Source organism: Cornus florida, unplaced genomic scaffold (genome assembly GCF_030987335.1).
Source record: "Cornus florida cultivar Cherokee Brave unplaced genomic scaffold, ASM3098733v1 CherokeeBrave_3.0.0_Hap2_Chr01, whole genome shotgun sequence".
NCBI lineage: Eukaryota > Viridiplantae > Streptophyta > Magnoliopsida > Cornales > Cornaceae > Cornus > Cornus florida.
In genome coordinates, this window is record NW_026775571.1 from 104,801,861 (window position 1) to 104,819,447 (window position 17,587).

Genomic DNA, 17,587 nt, shown 5'->3' on the forward strand with positions numbered 1-17,587 from the left:
CTTCCATTTCCTCTCAATTTTTGAAGGGTGACAAAAATTACTATTCATGCCTCATATCACTCTAAATCTTTCATTTTCCTTGTATTTCCATCCAACGTTTCTTACCAGACACATTATATTATCTCCTTCTATTATCATTCTTTTCTTTTACTTGCATTTCTATTTTACCAAACTGATCATTAGAGTATACATTTGAGGGATCTGAAGGTATTCCTAATCCCTCCCTATGTTTTTTTTCTCTACGCTAAAAAGCCATCCAAATTTACTTCTTTATCATTTCTTTTATTTTCTTTCCAAATTCTTTCAAATCATTTCATCCAAACAGATCTAAGTCAATACAATTAATATATAAATCTATTTATATGTGTATACTTTTTTATTGCATCATTTTCTGAAATCCACTTTCTTGTAAATACTTTTAAATTATGTTTGAAAATATTGAATCCGCATCTTCAAATTCAAATTAGAAGAATAGTTTAAATTATTTTAATGCGGAGGTATTTAAAATAAAGACTATCGAATTAATTCAAAATTGAGATATGATAATACAGATTAAGAACTTTTGTTCCAAGTTCAGAGAAATAGCATTATTATTTCAATTAAATGACCGACTAAAGAAAATATAATTTTTTATAAAATAAAAACTATATAAATCAAGTATTGTTCATAATGTATAATACATTTTTAAGAAATAAGTATTTTTCATAAAATTTACGTAGTACAGGTTAAATTTACACTTTCATCAGATAATTAATTAAGGTAACACTAATTGGTGATAAAATGTGAAAACCAATTAAAATGTTCTGATTAGATTATAATATATGTTTTTTGGTAGGAGAAAATATAAACATTTCTTGAAGACGAGTTTGACTATAACGTACTAATTAGTGATTATATATATATTTGGATTAAACACGCAATTATTTGACTTAAGCATTTATAGAACCCGAGTTTGTTTGATAGTAATTTTTCGTCAACACCGTTGTTGTATATTGGTCTTTTATGATTCATATAAAACTCGTGTGGAATGGAATTCGTAAGTGAAGGTGTAAGAAATTGCTCTTTGCATTTAGAAAAATAATCTGATACACGTCACACAATCTCCCTCTTTCGATCACTCTCACTCTATTTATAGAAGAGTACAGGGGCCCTAATTCCTCTCCCAAAACTCTCAATCTTGGGCCAATATTCAGTGGACCTCATCTTTTAGTCGTAGTGAATGGAAGTCCGTCCCGCAATGATGAAGAGATTGGGCCTAGATGTGGTTAAATCGATCTTTGGGCCTGGTGGGTTGTTCAAAAAAGTGCTTCACCAGCCCAATAATGTTCTGGGCTCAGTGGACCGACCCAAATATGGCCCGGTCCACTTTCTGCCCCTTCAATAAGATAAACCATTTGCAGAGTCTAACAAGTGATAGAGGGACTGTGGGATCTCAAGGTACAATTTGGAGAACATTTTTAAAAACACCACAAAAAAAAAAAAAAAAAAAAAAGAGAATTAAAATATAATATTTGCAAAAATACACTTAAATCATATTTCCTTAATTTATAATATCATATTTTCTTTACTATTTTTTTTTCCTTTCTTTTTGTTTTTTCTGGAGGTTCTCTCAAAGAAAATAATTTATTCTATGCTAATAATAATAATAATTTTTTTTTTTATAGTAAAAAGGGATAATTTATTCCATAGTGACTTATTTTCTATTTTTTTATTTTTTTTATTTTTAATTTTTTTTTGTACAATCCAAAGAGATATTTATTCAACAAAATTGACTTTTTTTAAAATTTTGTCAAAAGAGATAACTTCATAATTTTTTATGGGTCATGTTCAAAGAAATAATTTATTCAATAAAAACAACTTTTTTTTGGGAGGGAGGGGGGGTCTTAAACTCTTATCAAAAGAGATAATTTAATCAATAGAGATAATTTTTTTTTTTAATCATCTTCCTTTTGTACTTTTTATTATTATTATTATTTTTTGGAATCTTGACAACAGAAATAATTTATTCAATAAATATATTTTTTTGGTTTTTTTTTTCCATGTAAAAAGAGATAATTTTTTAAATGGTTACTTTTATTTTTTTTATCTGGCCAAAAGAGGCAATTTATTCAACATAATAGAAATTTTTTTTTTGGTCCCTTAAAAAAAATTTATTTAACTTGTATTTTATTTTATTTGTGTTGTCAAAAGATACTTAAAATATTAAAGATTAAAGATAAGGAGAGAATATATGAAAGGACAGTTGTGTCATTTTAAAAAGTAATAATTATTTACTTGTAAAGATAATGTTAGAATTGTCATTTCATTTAAAATTATAGTGCAAATGTTGAAAAGTAGAGTGCAGATATATATCAACTCTTAATAAAAAAAAACTTCCTAAAAATTATTTGAAAAACTTTTACATATATATATATGGATTAATAGATAGTTTTTCATTCATATTCCATTCAAAAGAAAAAGAAAAAATCAAAAAAATCTGGAAATTTACCAAACACATATTTTCGAACAGAAATACTTCAATGGACTTTGGAATTCTAGGATTTAAAAGACACAACAAAAGGAACTCTTGGAGTTTGGAATTCTAGGATTTAAAGACACAACAAAAGGAGGTTGGGACAAAATAGAGATTTATTTTGCCCCTCGTATTAATCAGTTTTTTGTGCACAAGTATATAAAATTGTGTAAAGAATTTTGGACGATACATATTATGGTTTGTGTATCCTACTTAAAAATAATTATATAGGAAATTATTTCTAATTTGTAAAATTGTATTTCTAAATGGATAGATTTACTGTTCCGCTTCCTCATATTTATAGGAACTAGTTGTGTACAATTTTTATTGGTTCGACAATTCTAGAATTGTGTTTCAGAATACTCCAAAAAGAACATATGTTGGTTACAATATAATTTAGAGTCTTTGTATTCTCGAGCTTGCTAATAAAATTTTTATTTTCAAAATAAAAAAATTATAGAAGGGGTGTAATTTTTATTTTATTTTATTTTATTTTATATTTATTTAAAACATGTCTGGATGCTTGTTATTCCTAAAATTTTAATTTATCAATTCTGTAAATTATTTTTGGCTCACTCTACAATTCTGTACCAAAAAAGAAGTTTGAAAATTTGTGAAACATTTGAAAGAAATTTTTAGCTTTAGGAGAATTAAGTAAAGACAATACTTAAAATAAGTATCCCAACAATATTAATGCAAATGGGAATGGTATGTTAACTTAGTAGATCACATTCGATATTTTGCGAGTGTTACGAGAGAAATGTGATTTCTCATCAAATTTCATTCTTTTTTGTTATAATTAAATTCTAAACACTTTTTAACAGATATGATGTTATATTTGGGAACACTAAATCGGTGTCTTGAATTTGAGATTGGAGTAAATTTAATTTAAATTTTGTGTTAAATTTACTTCAATTTCAAATTGATGACGCCGATTCGACGCAGTAAAGTATAACATAAATGTTATTGCTTATAATTTTAAAAGTAACATCTACTCAGCTTGGGATGAGATTAAGGTAACCATTCAAGAAGTACACAATTTTAATGTTAAAAAATGTATTGTTTTGCATTTAAAAGTGAAATGGTCAACTAATATTCCAGTGCCAAAACATATATGACAATACAGAAACTTCAAAAAAAAAATAAAAAATGTGCCCAAATGTCTGTTTTTTCTAATTGAAATGGCAAAAAGAAGAAATAAATAGCTTTGGCAGCAAATGCTCCTTGATTGAAAGTGTGAGGTTACTTTGTCACTGATTCACATTGATTCTTATAATGAATCGTTGTGGATAAATAAAGTTTGATGTTGTCTTTTTAATCTCTTATAATATTTGTGCATAGTCTCCAATAATAGCTACTCCATTCCCGCATTCCAAAACTGTTTATTAAACAAGACGGGACAGGGGTGGAGTGAGGCGAGATTGGACGGACTTTGTAAATTATTTTTGTAATTGTATTACGAATTTAATGAAAATAAAAGATAAAATAAATTTTCAACTATAATAATAATTATTTTTTTTTTAATTTCATAAATATAAGATTCAACTTCTCAATTGAAACTTTAGACTTAATATTATTATAGGAACATCAAAACAATATAAAATTTCTTAAATAGGAATAATATCAAAAGATATTTAGTGATTGAAATACAATAAGTTATGATTTGCTTAGTATATATCCAATATTATTGGATATAAAACAAAATATAAGTATAAAATTTTAATTTATAACTATAAATGCGGGGTTTTAATCATAACCCCCATTTTTGTCCCAAAACCATTCGACTACCTTCACAATTGTTTTAAACAGAATGAAATGGGGCGAGTACCTAAACAAGACGGGATATTTTATCGTCCCTAAATAGACGCATGTTAAAGTCATGGTTGGTGTGTTCCCATGTTACATCTTACTTTTAAGGCATGTATTCTTTAACCACTACAATTCAAAAACTTGATTAGTGGTGCATTTTTTTCTTCTTCTTGACCATGTGCTTTATAAGTGGTATAAAATTTTTGGTCTTTTACCGGGAAAAAAAAAATACATTATTGATCTATTATTACTAAAAATAATACTAATACTTAAAGTCACCAATAATAAAAGAACCGTAATTAATGAATGCTTCAATGAACAGAAATTCTTTCATGAGCTTGAGTTTGACTCGAGTTTTAATTAAGTATCAAATGGCCGAAAACTGAACTCAGTTAGTATACTTAAAAATTAGTAATGAATCATTATTTGCCTTATTTAATTCTTAAAAGATTTAATAAAATTTTTAAAAACTTATCGAATTATACTATAAAAATATGTATATAGCATGATTTGTCGAACGAACCGATTTGCAACGAATTTGAGTTAAACAGCAGTTTAACGTTAACGTTAAGGTGTTAAGGTTTTATTTAATGAAAAGGAAAATGAAACTAATACGACTCAACCTAAGCCCTACCAATGTCAGAAGCCATGAATTTAACCCACTGGCCCACAAGCTCAGACTCTGAAGCATGATAGCAACTTTTATTTAACCAATGACTTCTTCCCATGAACCTGGGTCTGGAGCATGATTGCAACTTATTTTATATAGAGCTGAAAAAGTCTTTATAGAAACAGAGAAAAAAATAAAAATAAAAATAAAAAATAAGTGTCGGTAACAAAGTTTAGCATAGGACAAAAAAAAAAAAATTAATGCATAGGACAAAAAAGAAAAAAAAAAAGCTTTAAAGCCTGAAGTAAGAAGTCTTTAATGTACAGTTTTTCAAAAAGCAAAGAAGACTACTTTAACAAAAGCCGGTAGCCTGGTACAAAAATTAAAAATTTGATGCTAAAATTCAATGGAGGTACATGATTTAAACTGTGTGGGTAGAAGTTGAAATTAAGTTTGTGAAGTACATGATTTAAACTGTCGGTAGAACTTGAAATTAAGTTTGTGAAGTAATATACGAATGTGTTATTGTGTCCATTAAGTCATATTGAGTGCTATATGATGGAGTTAGTAACTTATTATATTGGTGGAGTTAGTAACTTGGTATACTGGTAATTATAAGCAACGAAGGAAGGAGAAAACAAACAAGTAATATTAAGAAGACAATCGGTTCTCCACAAAGTTGTATGATTTATTTTTGTATTAATTTTTATTTTGTTTTTATATATTTTATGTTGTACTTTTTATGTATATAATTGTTATATTTGTTTAGATTCGTTAGGTTGGTCATTTTTTTTTCTATTTTATAGTAAAATTGAAGAATGTCATGTGTTGGAGAATGTAGTTCTGGTAGTGACGTCTTTCAGTAGGCATGGTTAAAATGTTAGTCGTGATGTTAGGTAGGAGTCAGAGGGGACCAGACACAAAATTTGTGTTCTTGGCAATAAAATCCTCTTGGGTTGACTGTGACTTTTTATTTTTATTAATAATAGAAAGTGAGAATTTTCAAGATAAATGGAGTAGTCACGCTACAAGAATTTCTTTCTTTGGTTATGAAGATTAGGTGTGTGCATATATTAGTTTGTCAGGGTATATGATATTAGAGATTGGATTCTGATTTTGTTGGTGTGCGAATATATTAGTTTGTTAGAGTATATAATATTAGAGATTGGATTCTGTTTTTGTTTTTGTTAATTATTTCCTCCGTTTTAAAATAATTGAATATTTTGAAAACTGTGACTCATATATTTTCTCCGTTTTAAAATAGTTGGGTATTTTTTTTTCACAAATAATTGGATATTTTAAAAACTGTGACTCGTTATATTTCCCAACTATTTTGGTCCTACATCTAACTCAAGTACCCTATGTATATATAAATGCTGCTCCCCTCAAATCCCTCTTATAGCCAACGCTCAACACCACTGCTGGTGCTTAGCTTTATTACATCTCTCTGAATCAGGTAGCCCTCTCTCTCTCTCTAATCTCTCTCTACATATATTGTACGTCCATACATGCAAGTGTGTGTATCAGTTTTGTTGAGAGTGAGCTGAACCGTCAACTAAATACATATATGCTATTGTGTAAGAAAAACGATATATTCTCCGAAAGATCTTTGGAATGCTCCAAAGATCCCGCCTGACCAAAACCCCCCGCCCCCTCGCTCTCTCTCTCTCATCATATTGTATGATTTTTTAATTATTTTTTTGTTATGGAGTATGATTTTTAGAAATAAGTTCATAATGTCACACTTCTAGCATGTGATGTTGCCAAGGTTGGAAATATGCATGGGATCCACGCACAGTGGGGCCTACCTCATTGGAACCTTGAACAATCACCATGCACGTGGATTCCACCACCTTCCCTAATTCTCAATCCGGTCTCTCTCTTTTGCTCTTTTATAAAATTTCGATTTTTACGTGGTGGATGTTTTGTTAAGGACAATCATACACATATTTGTGCGTGGTGAAATGCATCACGTAAAAGGAGTATTATATATCCACGTGGTCATTGTGTCCACGGTTCAATATATATGATAGAGGGGCTTTGGCCTAGGTAATATGATAAAAATCTCAGATTTAATATACTACATATAACAAGTATAAATATCGATTTTAAATTCCAATAATATATATATATATATAATGATATGTTTCTCTTTCAAGTACTTACATTCACACACATTAATTTGAAGTACTTGCTCTTCAACATTCTTTTGAAGCTCACTTCCCTCCTATAGCAAAGACCAAACACAGTGCTGATTAGTCTTTCTGAGTCAGGTAAATCTTGAAACTTGGTAATTAATTTAGATATTTGGTTTAAAATTGCATGCTCCAGACAAAGCATATCTCAACCATTTCCCAATACAATTAAACATTTGCATTAAGAACACCAGATTTGAGGGGACAACAAAAGCACATAACATATAAGATAAGACCAAAAAAAGCCCAGTTAAAGAACACAGAAAGTTATTATATATATAAATATCATGGTTTAATTACTAGAACACAAGCACATAACAAATAAGAGAAGACCAAAAAAATTCCAGTAAAAGAACACAAAGTTATAATATATATAGATATCATGGTTTAATTACTAGAACAGAAGCACATAACAAATAAGAGAAGACCAAAAAATTCCAGTAAAAGAACACAGAAAGTTATAATATATATAATAAATATATTATTTAATGCTAAAGTCGAGATATGTGTTATATTTACACATTTCTGATTTTTTTTTTTTAAAAACATGGTTTAATTTGATACAAAGAATAAAATGAGCCTGCAAGGCAATAATCTACTTCTAATAGAACTGAAACTGAACAACAAATTAAATAGTTTACCAACAACATTTATTTTGACCAATTGACAATATTATATATAGCTGACATCTAATTTAATTTATTTTTGTAACTGCTGATACCTAGCACAGATAATTTGAGTTGCTAAGCTAAAATCAAGAGTATGTGGAAGCTCAAGGTTGCTGAAGGGCATGGACCATGGTTATATAGCACTAACAATTTCGTCGGTAGACAAATTTGGGAGTTCGACCCTGAAGCCGGGACACCGGAGGAGAGAGCACAAGTTGAGAAAGCTCGAGATGACTACCGGAGAAACCGGATAAACCGATCCCGAGCTAAACCCTGTGGTGATGTTCTAATGCGAATGCAGGTAAACACAAACCTTCCTATGCAAACCTCCACAACTAGTACCATACTAATTTTATTAGAATATGTTATAGTACGTCCATCACACGTAACATAGATTGTTCACCTTCCAAAATTGTGTTACTACCATACCATGATAATTTTGGCTGATAGCATCAAATATGTTAGTTTGGTACTAATTAAGTCAAGTACTAGAAAAGTCAAGATGAAGTTCTGACTAACCAGAATTTTTATTTTATTTTTTTAATTTTTATGATCTTCAATCACAGCTTAAGAGGGAAAATGGAATTGATCTAAGCATACCGCCTGTGAGAATTGGAGAAAATGAAGAAATAACCTATGAAGCTGTGACAACTGCATTGAGGAAAGCTGTTCGATTAAATCGTGCAATCCAAGCAAGTGATGGGCACTGGCCAGCTGAAAATGCAGGCCCAATTTTTTTTGCTCCCCCCTTGGTAAGTGTTGATCTTTAAGTAATCCTGAAACAAAAAAGAATAATGCTAAGCATGCCGGCTAAGTTTATCACATTTTCCTCTGTTTTCGCAGTAACCAACAAAGCTGTCAAATTGTTAATAAGCTATATTTTGGGCTAACTTATTAAAAATGTTACACTCTGCAGATCATTATCCTATATATAAGTGGAACAATGAATACTGTCCTAACAGTGGAACACAAGAAGGAGCTGATTCGCTACATTTACAATCACCAAGTACTAATTCAAATTCCATTAATTATATACATTAGAAATGCATGTTCATCCATTATATAAACTAATGGAGTTTATGGGTTTTCGTAGAACGATGATGGCGGATGGGGATTCTATATCGAGGGCCACAGCACCATGTTTGGCTCCACACTTAGCTATGTTGCATTGCGTTTACTAGGAGAAGGACCTGATGACGGAGAAAATAGAGCTGTTGCAAGAGGCCAGAAATGGATTCTTGATCATGGTGGTGTTACTGAGATACCCAATTGGGGAAAACTCTATCTTTCGGTAAAACTAACACATTCAAATAAGAAAAGTACTTCAAGTAGAGATGGATTAATTATAATTCATTGCATATAGAGTCTAAGAACATTTTCAGATGGATTCTGTTTGGTTTTCAAGAAAAAGTGGGCAGAAGTAACAGTAGTTGCAGGACTCCAAACTATATTTTCCTTTCCTCTATCTTGCCTGCAGCCAAACAGAGCTTTTACGCAAATTAAATTGTTAAGATTTAATGTAAAATGTTATTGTCCATGAAATTACTTGCAAACTCTCTAGCTGACTTCCTCATAATGCATGAAATCTCGTTTTGTATAGGTGCTTGGCGTGTATGAATGGTCAGGCTGCAATCCAGTGCCCCCAGAATTCTGGCTTTGCCCATCAATTTTGCCTTTTCATCCTGGTATTGACAAATTTCGGATTAGCTTCTTGCATGAATGTTTTGTGTTTTTTATTTTATTTATCTAAACCCGTAGTATAAATTATTTATTCAATCAATAAAGTAGCATGTGATGACCCTGTGGGAGGGTGTGCCGTGGACGAATGCGAGAGACATTGTCAGGCTACCACACTGACAAGTTACGGGTGCACAAGTCCCACATCACCTGGGAGAGGGAAAGGTGAAACGCTTATATGTAAGTGTGTCATCTCCAATTGGTATGAAGCCTTTTGGGGTGAAGCCCAAAAGCAAAACCGTATGGGCTCAGGCCCAAAGCGGACAATATCATACCATGTGGTGGAGTGGGTCGTTACAAATGGTATCAGAGCCTGACCCAGCCGGAAGTGTGCCGACGGGGACATCGGGCCTCCAAGGAGGATGAATTGTGATGACCCTGTGGGCGGGTGCGAGAGACACTATCAGGCTACCACACTGGCGAGTTACGGGTGCACAAGTCTCACATCGTCTGGGAGAGGGAAAAGTGAAGTGCTTATATGTAAGTGTGTCATCTCCAATTGGTATGAGACCTTTTGGGGTGAAGCCCAAGAGCAAAATCGTGCGGGCTCAGGCCCAAAGCGTCAGACCCAAAGTGAACAATATCATACCATGTGGTGGGGTGGGTTGTGATATAGTAAAAGTCATATTTAGATCCAACCATTGATAAACATAAAAGATTTCTCTCTTGAAACTTGGAGATTTAAAAAAAATAAAAAATAAAACATAAATAAATAACAATAATAAATAAAATTATGCATGTTTTTCATCAACATAAACAAAAGACGGGCTTTTTAATAAGACACTAAGCCCTATCAGCCTGGCCTACTCAAGACACAAATAGTGAGGCCTTGATGACTATGCATGAATTTGACAGTTTTAACTTTTAAGTCAATAATACAACATATTTCAATCCATGTACCATGATGCTAAGTTTGCTAACAATGTTCACATTTCCAACAATATAAATGTTAGACTAGTAATAGTAAAATATCCAACAATAATGTCTTTGTCAATACTACTTTTGTTGCCATTTATCCAATGTCTGTCCAGGTTTGTACACATTGTTAAAACTTATTGCAAAATTTCCAACATGTTCTTCCTTATTTTGCTATATTTCTATATCATTTTTAAGTTTTGAAGTTGGATTAATGAGGTTTTCGTCTAAATCTACTCATCATCATCCATTGCAGCAAAAATGTGGTGTTATTGTCGCACCACTTACATGCCAATGTCGTATTTATACGGGAGAAAATATGTGGGACCGATCACCGATCTTGTCAAATCATTGAGACACGAACTTTACTCCCATCCATATGATCAAATAGACTGGAACAAAACACGCCATAACTGTTGCAAGGTAAATTTTAATTAACCTAATTTAGTTTTTGTATACATTCAAGGAAAAAACTTACTCATAAATGTTTATTCATTTTCTTTTTGGACTTATTTTTTTGGTATTGAAAAACATTTTCATTTCCTCTAAGAAGCCATTCATATATGTATTACATATGTATACGCTCAATGCAGGAGGATCTCTATTACCCTCATACCTTCATACAAGATCTGACTTGGAATACTCTGCATTACTTCACCGAGCCGATTATAAAGAAATGGCCCTTCTCCAAGATTAGAGAAAGAGCTCTAGGAAAAGCAATCAAGTATATGCGTTATGCAGCTGAGGGGAGTCGATACATCACTATAGGATGTATAGAGAAGGTGAGTAACATAGACAAAATGCAATGCAGGTTTATGGATTAAGTACTGAATGAATCTAATCTCTTTTTCAATTATAATTTTTTTATTTTTGTTTGTGCAGTGTTTACAAATGATGGCATGGTATGCACATGACCCAAATTGTGATGAATTTAAATATCATCTTGCCAGAGTTCCTGATTTTTTGTGGTTAGCAGAAGATGGAATGAAAATGCAGGTTAGTATGAGATTGCATTTTGTCACGGGTCTAGAGTCTTACCTTGTCTTTGTCAAATCCCAACAGCAACTATACTCTGTTCTTCACTCGATGAGACTGTTTTTTCAACTTGTCGAACCATCTTCATAACTTTGGCTGGACCTGAACAAGAAAATTTACTAACTTGTTAATTAAAATCTGTAGACTTTTGGCAGTCAGATATGGGACAGTACCCTTGCTACTCAAGCAATTCTTGCCAGTAATCTTGTTGATGAATATGGAGACACTCTTAAAAAAGCACACTTTTACATCAAAGAATCACAGGTATTTTCCCATTCATAGGAATTAGTATCTACAGAAAGTTTCATTTTCGCTTACTAGTATTGTATCATGATTTGAAGATGAAAGAAGATCCAGCTGGGGATTTCAAAAGTATGTATCGTCACATTTCTAAAGGAGGATGGACTTTCTCCGATCAAGATCAGGGTTGGGTTGTCTCAGACTGCACAGGGGAGGCAATGAAGGTAATGTAGCTCTATTTTGGTATAATTATACAACGAAAATTACTAGAATTTGGTAATTAGTTATCGTAACGAAATACCCTTTTTCTTTCTGCAGTGTCTATTATTACTTTCACAAATGCCACCAGAAATTGCTGGAGAAAAAATTGATGTCAAGCGATTGCATGAAGCCGTGAACATTCTTCTCTACTTACAAGTACATAAATCATACTGTATATCCGTTATAATTGACATTGAAGATGGATAGATCTACATATATTTGCAAGGTAAAATGTCTAACCATTATTCTTTTCCATTCTCTTTGTTTAGAGTCCTCAAAGTGGTGGTTTTGCTATTTGGGAGCCAGCGATCCCACAACCATATTTACAGGTGAACATTCTCCCATATTCATATCAATCTACATATGCTTCAATTCTGAAAGTTCTGCCAAACAAGCCCTCTTGGGTTACAAAAATTGCTGCTTCGCTAACCTATGATACGTATATATTTTTTATTTTCCTCAGATGCTGAATCCTTCGGAACTTTTTGCAGATATAGTTGTTGAGCAAGAGTAAGATGTCATAGAAGTTTTCTTATTTCATTCTCATTAGAAAACAAAAGCATACCATGAGTAGTCAATTAATATTTGGTCATGTGGTTTAGGCATGTTGAATGCACTGCGTCTGTAATACAAGCTCTAATATTGTTCAAACGTTTACATCCGGGGCATCGGGAGAAAGAAATAAACATTGCTGTGGAAAGGGCATTACATTTTCTTGAAGAGAGACAATGGCAAGACGGTTCTTGGTGAGTTCACTTTCTTCTCAAATATGGTAAATCGAAAGGCATTTATCAAATTTAAACGGAAAATAAGGGAAGAATTATGGCAATTTAATTTCATGCATATTATGATATTGACAGGTATGGCTATTGGGGAATTTGCTTCATCTATGGCACATTTTTCGTGCTGAGAGGGTTTGCTTCTGCCGGGAACACATATAACAACAGCCCAGCAGTTCGCAAAGCAGTTCAGTTTTTGCTTTCAGTACAAAATGAAGAGGGAGGATGGGGAGAGGATCTGGAGTCATGCCCAAGTATGGTAAGTGCCCTACCCGATGTAAAGCCTAACAATGTCATGAAGCAATAAAATTACTCGCCAAAAATTTATCTATCCACATTAATGTTAATGTTCGTGCGACGCAGAAATTCACACCGCTGGAAGGAAACAGGACAAACATAGTACAAACATCTTGGGCTATGATGGGTCTTATTTTAGGTGGACAGGTTAGTTCCAACTTTTTCGGGTGTCATATTCACATTGCAAGTTGAACATCTCTATCGTCCCCAAAATAAATGATTAACTTCTTTTTATTGGGTTTTTCTCTTATTAATAAGGCTGAGAGAGATCCAACACCTTTACATAAAGCAGCAAAGTTATTAATTAATGCACAGTTAGATGATGGTGATTTTCCGCAACAGGTAATTTAGATACAATAACTTTTAGCATTTGCCAAAATGGTTTCTCTACTGTTGCTTTCTCTCTAGTTATCTTCTTGAGTTTCATATTTTATTTAGTTCTTTCTGCTAACCATAAAATTGTCATCACAGGAAATTACTGGAGTCTACATGAAGAATTGTATGCTGCATTATGCACAATATAGGAACATTTTCCCGATGTGGGCACTTGGAGAATATCGCAAACATGTTCAGTTCCCTTCCCAGAAGCTCTAAAATCCAATTTCACATGTAATATATTAATAAAAGCACAGTCTAACCACAATACCTGTCTGCATGTATGCATCAATTTACCAAAGGAGATCTAAAGATGTCTTGCAGTGAGAAAGTCCAATAATATTACAAGAGTGAAAACTCCACTGTATTTTTTATATTCTAATAGTCAAGTCAACAGTAAAGGTGCTTCATTAAAAAAAAAAATGTGTCACAAGACTCAGAAAACAACAATGTTGGTGGTGACAGAACAGAAACAGGGCAAAAAACTTTCTTTTTTTTTTCCCCCCCAGAGGCAATATATGGTAAGGCAATGCATCTTTTGATGGTGTCTTCATTCTTAATTTCAATAACTGTCGAATAAAAGGGGTAAAACATAGATTCAAATTAAAAAAATAAATTAAATTTCACCATAAATCTGCTTTTATCATTTTGGCTCCTATTATCATAACTCGATCCATTTTAACCATTAAGTGAAGGTTCCAATCACTTTGTTCCTAGGAAATATGCCTAAAGGAGGAATATCCCCTTTACAGAATTGAAATGATCGATTCTTGGGGATGACATATAACCCTAAGACAATGACCATGTTTCTAGTTTAATTGATGTCCGAAAAAATAATTTTATTAACACATCAAGTAAGCTATCAAATAAACATATCTGATTCATCATCATAAGCTCTCCCTCCAATCTGGACCATTTACACTCAGTTTTCACCACACACAACAAATTTAAAAGATGGGATCCATATGTTGAACTACTCAAATTTATGGTGGTATTTAGACAGCCTGGATTTTTTTCCCTGGACATTTCAATATCCAGTCCAGTCCCACATACTTCGACATATCAAACTTCCATTTTGGAGTATGTAAAGAAACAAAGTTTTCACTGCTTTTACCCAAATTTGTCCATTTTGACTTAGTTTTCAGGGATTAAAAGTTTAGTCTTTTCCATCTGACTCTTGTGCAAGTGACCTGAACCCAATTTCACAAAAAATTCCTTCATCTAGATATTTTCTTAGGAACAAATCAACAATACTCAACCCCCCACCTATAAGAAAAAACCTCCTCCAAACCACTGGTGCAACACAATAATAGGACACGTGTCCTCATTGAATTTAAAACATGTAAAGGAAAAAACTGAAAGAAGTCTTAATTTTCTCTTTGTTATATTGAAAGCATAGAATTGTAGCAAAATATTCCATTTACAACCATTTTGTAAAGCAAACAATTCAATAAGAGATTTAGCCACTAATCTCTATACAAATGTTTGTTGACTGATTTCTCTTCTAATACTAAGCAGAGAGCTGGATGAGGGGAGACCTTCATGTCCGGTTTGGAGGGCAGGGAGTTTTCTGTTCAAGAAGTTTGTTTTGAGGAAGTTGGCATAGTTTCCTTTTCCCATGATTTTGGGTATTCAATATACTGTGAAGCTGCTTTTGAAACTGTTCTCGTATCTGGCAATTGGAAGCTAAATTCCTATCCAACTTCTCTTTCTCTGCTAAAAGTTCAGATTTTCTCATCTCAGCAGCAGCTATCTCAGAATTATTCCAATATCCATTGTTGCCTTGAAGTTCCATGAAACTTGACTTGAGCTGAAAAAATGATCAAACTACTAAGAAAGATCTGATAACAAATAAGCTTATGACGATCAGTAGATATTGGAGGAAATCCTTCCTCGTTACAAAGGTTAAGGCCAAAAGGTCGATATGGGACTACACCAAGAACAATCAAAGGAAGATTTAATTTTCTCTGACCATCCCACTTGTTTGTAGATTTCAAATGACACTAACAAGAATGCTGTAATTCTCTTAAGCCAATCCAATAGGAATCTAAATTTCATTCTGGTTCCCATAAGCCATTCCAATTGCAGTTCTCAGTTTCATCAAATAGTACCAAGAAATCAACAATTTTGAGCCATGACATCATGTTTATCAAAATTAATATTTTCACCATTCAAAAACAGTTTTTCTATTCTTCTGAAATTCAGTTGACAGATATTGAAATCATAAAATTCAGTTGGGTCAACACAACCAAAACAAGTCAAATTAGCCCAGTAAGTTATTCAGTGAACACCTAATAATCAGTCAAACATTATTGTTGCTTTTTCTTTCGACACAACGAGGCAATCACTCAACTAAGTTTATGATTCTTCTACCTTTTTATTTAAGTTTTCTAACTCCTGGGATATTTTACAGCTTCCTCTTCAAGATTAAGGGTGTATACATGAAAAATAGTATGAAGAACTTTTTAAATATGCGCACAATAAATAGTACTTGCATAGCTTTTAAGATTGTTCAAGTGCAATAGATCATATCCATACACATAGACGTAAACTAATACTGTAAGGACATGGTGATGCTCAAGAATCATCAGAATTTCAAATGCCAGACTATATTAGCAAAAATAAATAAATAAAAGTGATGTAAACCAACATTTCGTAACTCATTAATACGAATTGAAAACAGCAAGAGAATGGAAAATCCTCTTACCTCATTCACGATATTCCTCAGTTCCTGCACTTGCATTCCACACTCGACAACAAAGTTCTCCACTTGTGCCCTAAATTCCTCCATTTCACGAATCTTTAAACCATAAAACCTCTCTTTTTCCTTCTCCAACTCCTCCAGCTCCTCCACCTCACTCTTCAAAACCCTAAATACCAACCAAACTATCCACCAATTCAATTCATTTGCATCTATTTCTATGCATATATGTGTGTGTATATATATACATAGAGAGAGAGAGAGAGAGATGGAATTGGTGAAAAATACCTAAATTGTTGCAGATTGTGGAGGTTGTTGGAATCGAGGGAGTCAATTTGGGAATTGAGAGATGAGATGATGAAGTGTTGCGATGCGATCTTGTAATCGAGCTTCAAGCACCTTTGTTCCATGGATCTGATGTTGGAAAGTTTGGATGCTAAGATTTGAGACTTGTTGATTTGTAGCTCTTTTTCGGCCTGCCATTTTTATTGCATAAAATTAGAGCAATTTTGTAATATATACAATACATACACATACATATAGATAGAGAGAGAGAGAGTTGAATGGTGATTGAGGACCTGGAGGAGAGAGAGGCGTTGGTTTCTGGTCTGCTCCATCTGCTCCAGCCTCTCACGAAATCCTGATGGAAGCGCCATTGCAGAGGGAGAGAGAGAGTTTTGACGATGAAGTTCGAAGTCTAAAAATTTTAGAGAGAATTTTATTAGCGCGAGGAACTCAACAAGAATTTACTGACTCAGTGAGGTGATGGCCCATTATATAGTATTTATATTTTTAAATTTACTGTTTTATCAAAAATAAATTATCAATAAATTTAATGACCTCATATATCTTACTAATACTTAAATGAATTTAGAAGGTGATAATTTTGCAAGGTCCACGTGTCCTACTATTATTGATTAGATAAATTATATAATCCTATAATCAATGATAACGTTTCTGGGTCAGACCAGGCTTCACTTTCAACGTTGTGCCATGAGAAAGTGGGAGCCCAAATTTCTAGTTTGGCCCAAATACAGTGTCGCCATATCTGTTCAAACTTCTTCAAAATAATATTCCGAAGTCTAAGAATTTGTTTTTATTAAATTACCCACACAAAAAATATATATATATTTATAGATAATGATTACCTATTCACCGGTTATCATTGGTGTGGTCCAATCTTATACGAGTGGTCCAATCTTATAAGAGTATTATCAAAGCACGGGATATCTTGAATAATAACTGAACATATAAGGTCTATAGGGATAAGTTAAATCGCTTATTGGCAATCACACTCAACATCCACATTTAAATATCCACATTAACCAAGAAGTTTCAAACCATCTTGAGCACTAAAGCCTCAACACTGTAACCACCTTAATAGCTTCTCCATAGTGATTACGAAGCACCAAATCACTCCCCACTATAACCAGTTCGCTTGTGAAAGAAAGCA

General features: G+C 32.7%; 2 protein-coding genes across 5 annotated transcripts; one reads left to right on the forward strand and one right to left on the reverse strand.

Moving 5' to 3' along the window:
- The first annotated feature begins 6,316 nt into the window (after nt 1-6,316).
- On the forward strand, nt 6,317-13,807 carry LOC132311514 (dammarenediol II synthase-like). 3 transcript variants are annotated; one of them, XM_059809451.1, is made up of 19 exons: nt 6,317-6,387; nt 7,857-8,095; nt 8,361-8,546; nt 8,711-8,800; nt 8,888-9,085; nt 9,395-9,479; nt 10,703-10,869; nt 11,040-11,228; nt 11,329-11,442; nt 11,626-11,745; nt 11,823-11,945; nt 12,040-12,138; nt 12,252-12,311; nt 12,446-12,492; nt 12,585-12,728; nt 12,843-13,020; nt 13,125-13,205; nt 13,317-13,400; nt 13,530-13,807. In XM_059809451.1, the coding sequence occupies exons 2-19, from the start codon at nt 7,889-7,891 to the stop codon at nt 13,650-13,652; spliced, it is 2,295 nt and encodes a 764-aa protein (XP_059665434.1). In that variant the 5' UTR covers nt 6,317-6,387; nt 7,857-7,888; the 3' UTR covers nt 13,653-13,807. The 3 variants fall into 3 exon arrangements, with proteins under 3 accessions (XP_059665434.1, XP_059665425.1, XP_059665419.1); XM_059809442.1 differs by lacking the exon at nt 6,317-6,387 and adding an exon at nt 7,072-7,204 and having other exon boundaries at nt 7,852-8,095; XM_059809436.1 differs by lacking the exon at nt 6,317-6,387 and adding an exon at nt 7,072-7,204.
- Nucleotides 8,436-16,884, reverse strand: LOC132311585 (uncharacterized). 2 transcript variants are annotated; one of them, XR_009483068.1, is made up of 5 exons: nt 16,713-16,884; nt 16,423-16,610; nt 16,141-16,303; nt 11,485-11,583; nt 8,436-8,570 (listed from the first exon to the last, which is right to left on the reverse strand). XR_009483068.1 is itself a non-coding variant. In XM_059809576.1 (4 exons), exons 1-4 carry the CDS (start codon nt 16,788-16,790, stop codon nt 14,974-14,976), a joined length of 699 nt encoding a protein of 232 aa, XP_059665559.1. In that variant the 5' UTR covers nt 16,791-16,884; the 3' UTR covers nt 14,775-14,973. The 2 variants fall into 2 exon arrangements, 1 of the variants encoding a protein (XP_059665559.1); XM_059809576.1 differs by lacking the exons at nt 8,436-8,570; nt 11,485-11,583 and adding an exon at nt 14,775-15,243.
- Nucleotides 16,885-17,587: the final 703 nt, after the last annotated feature.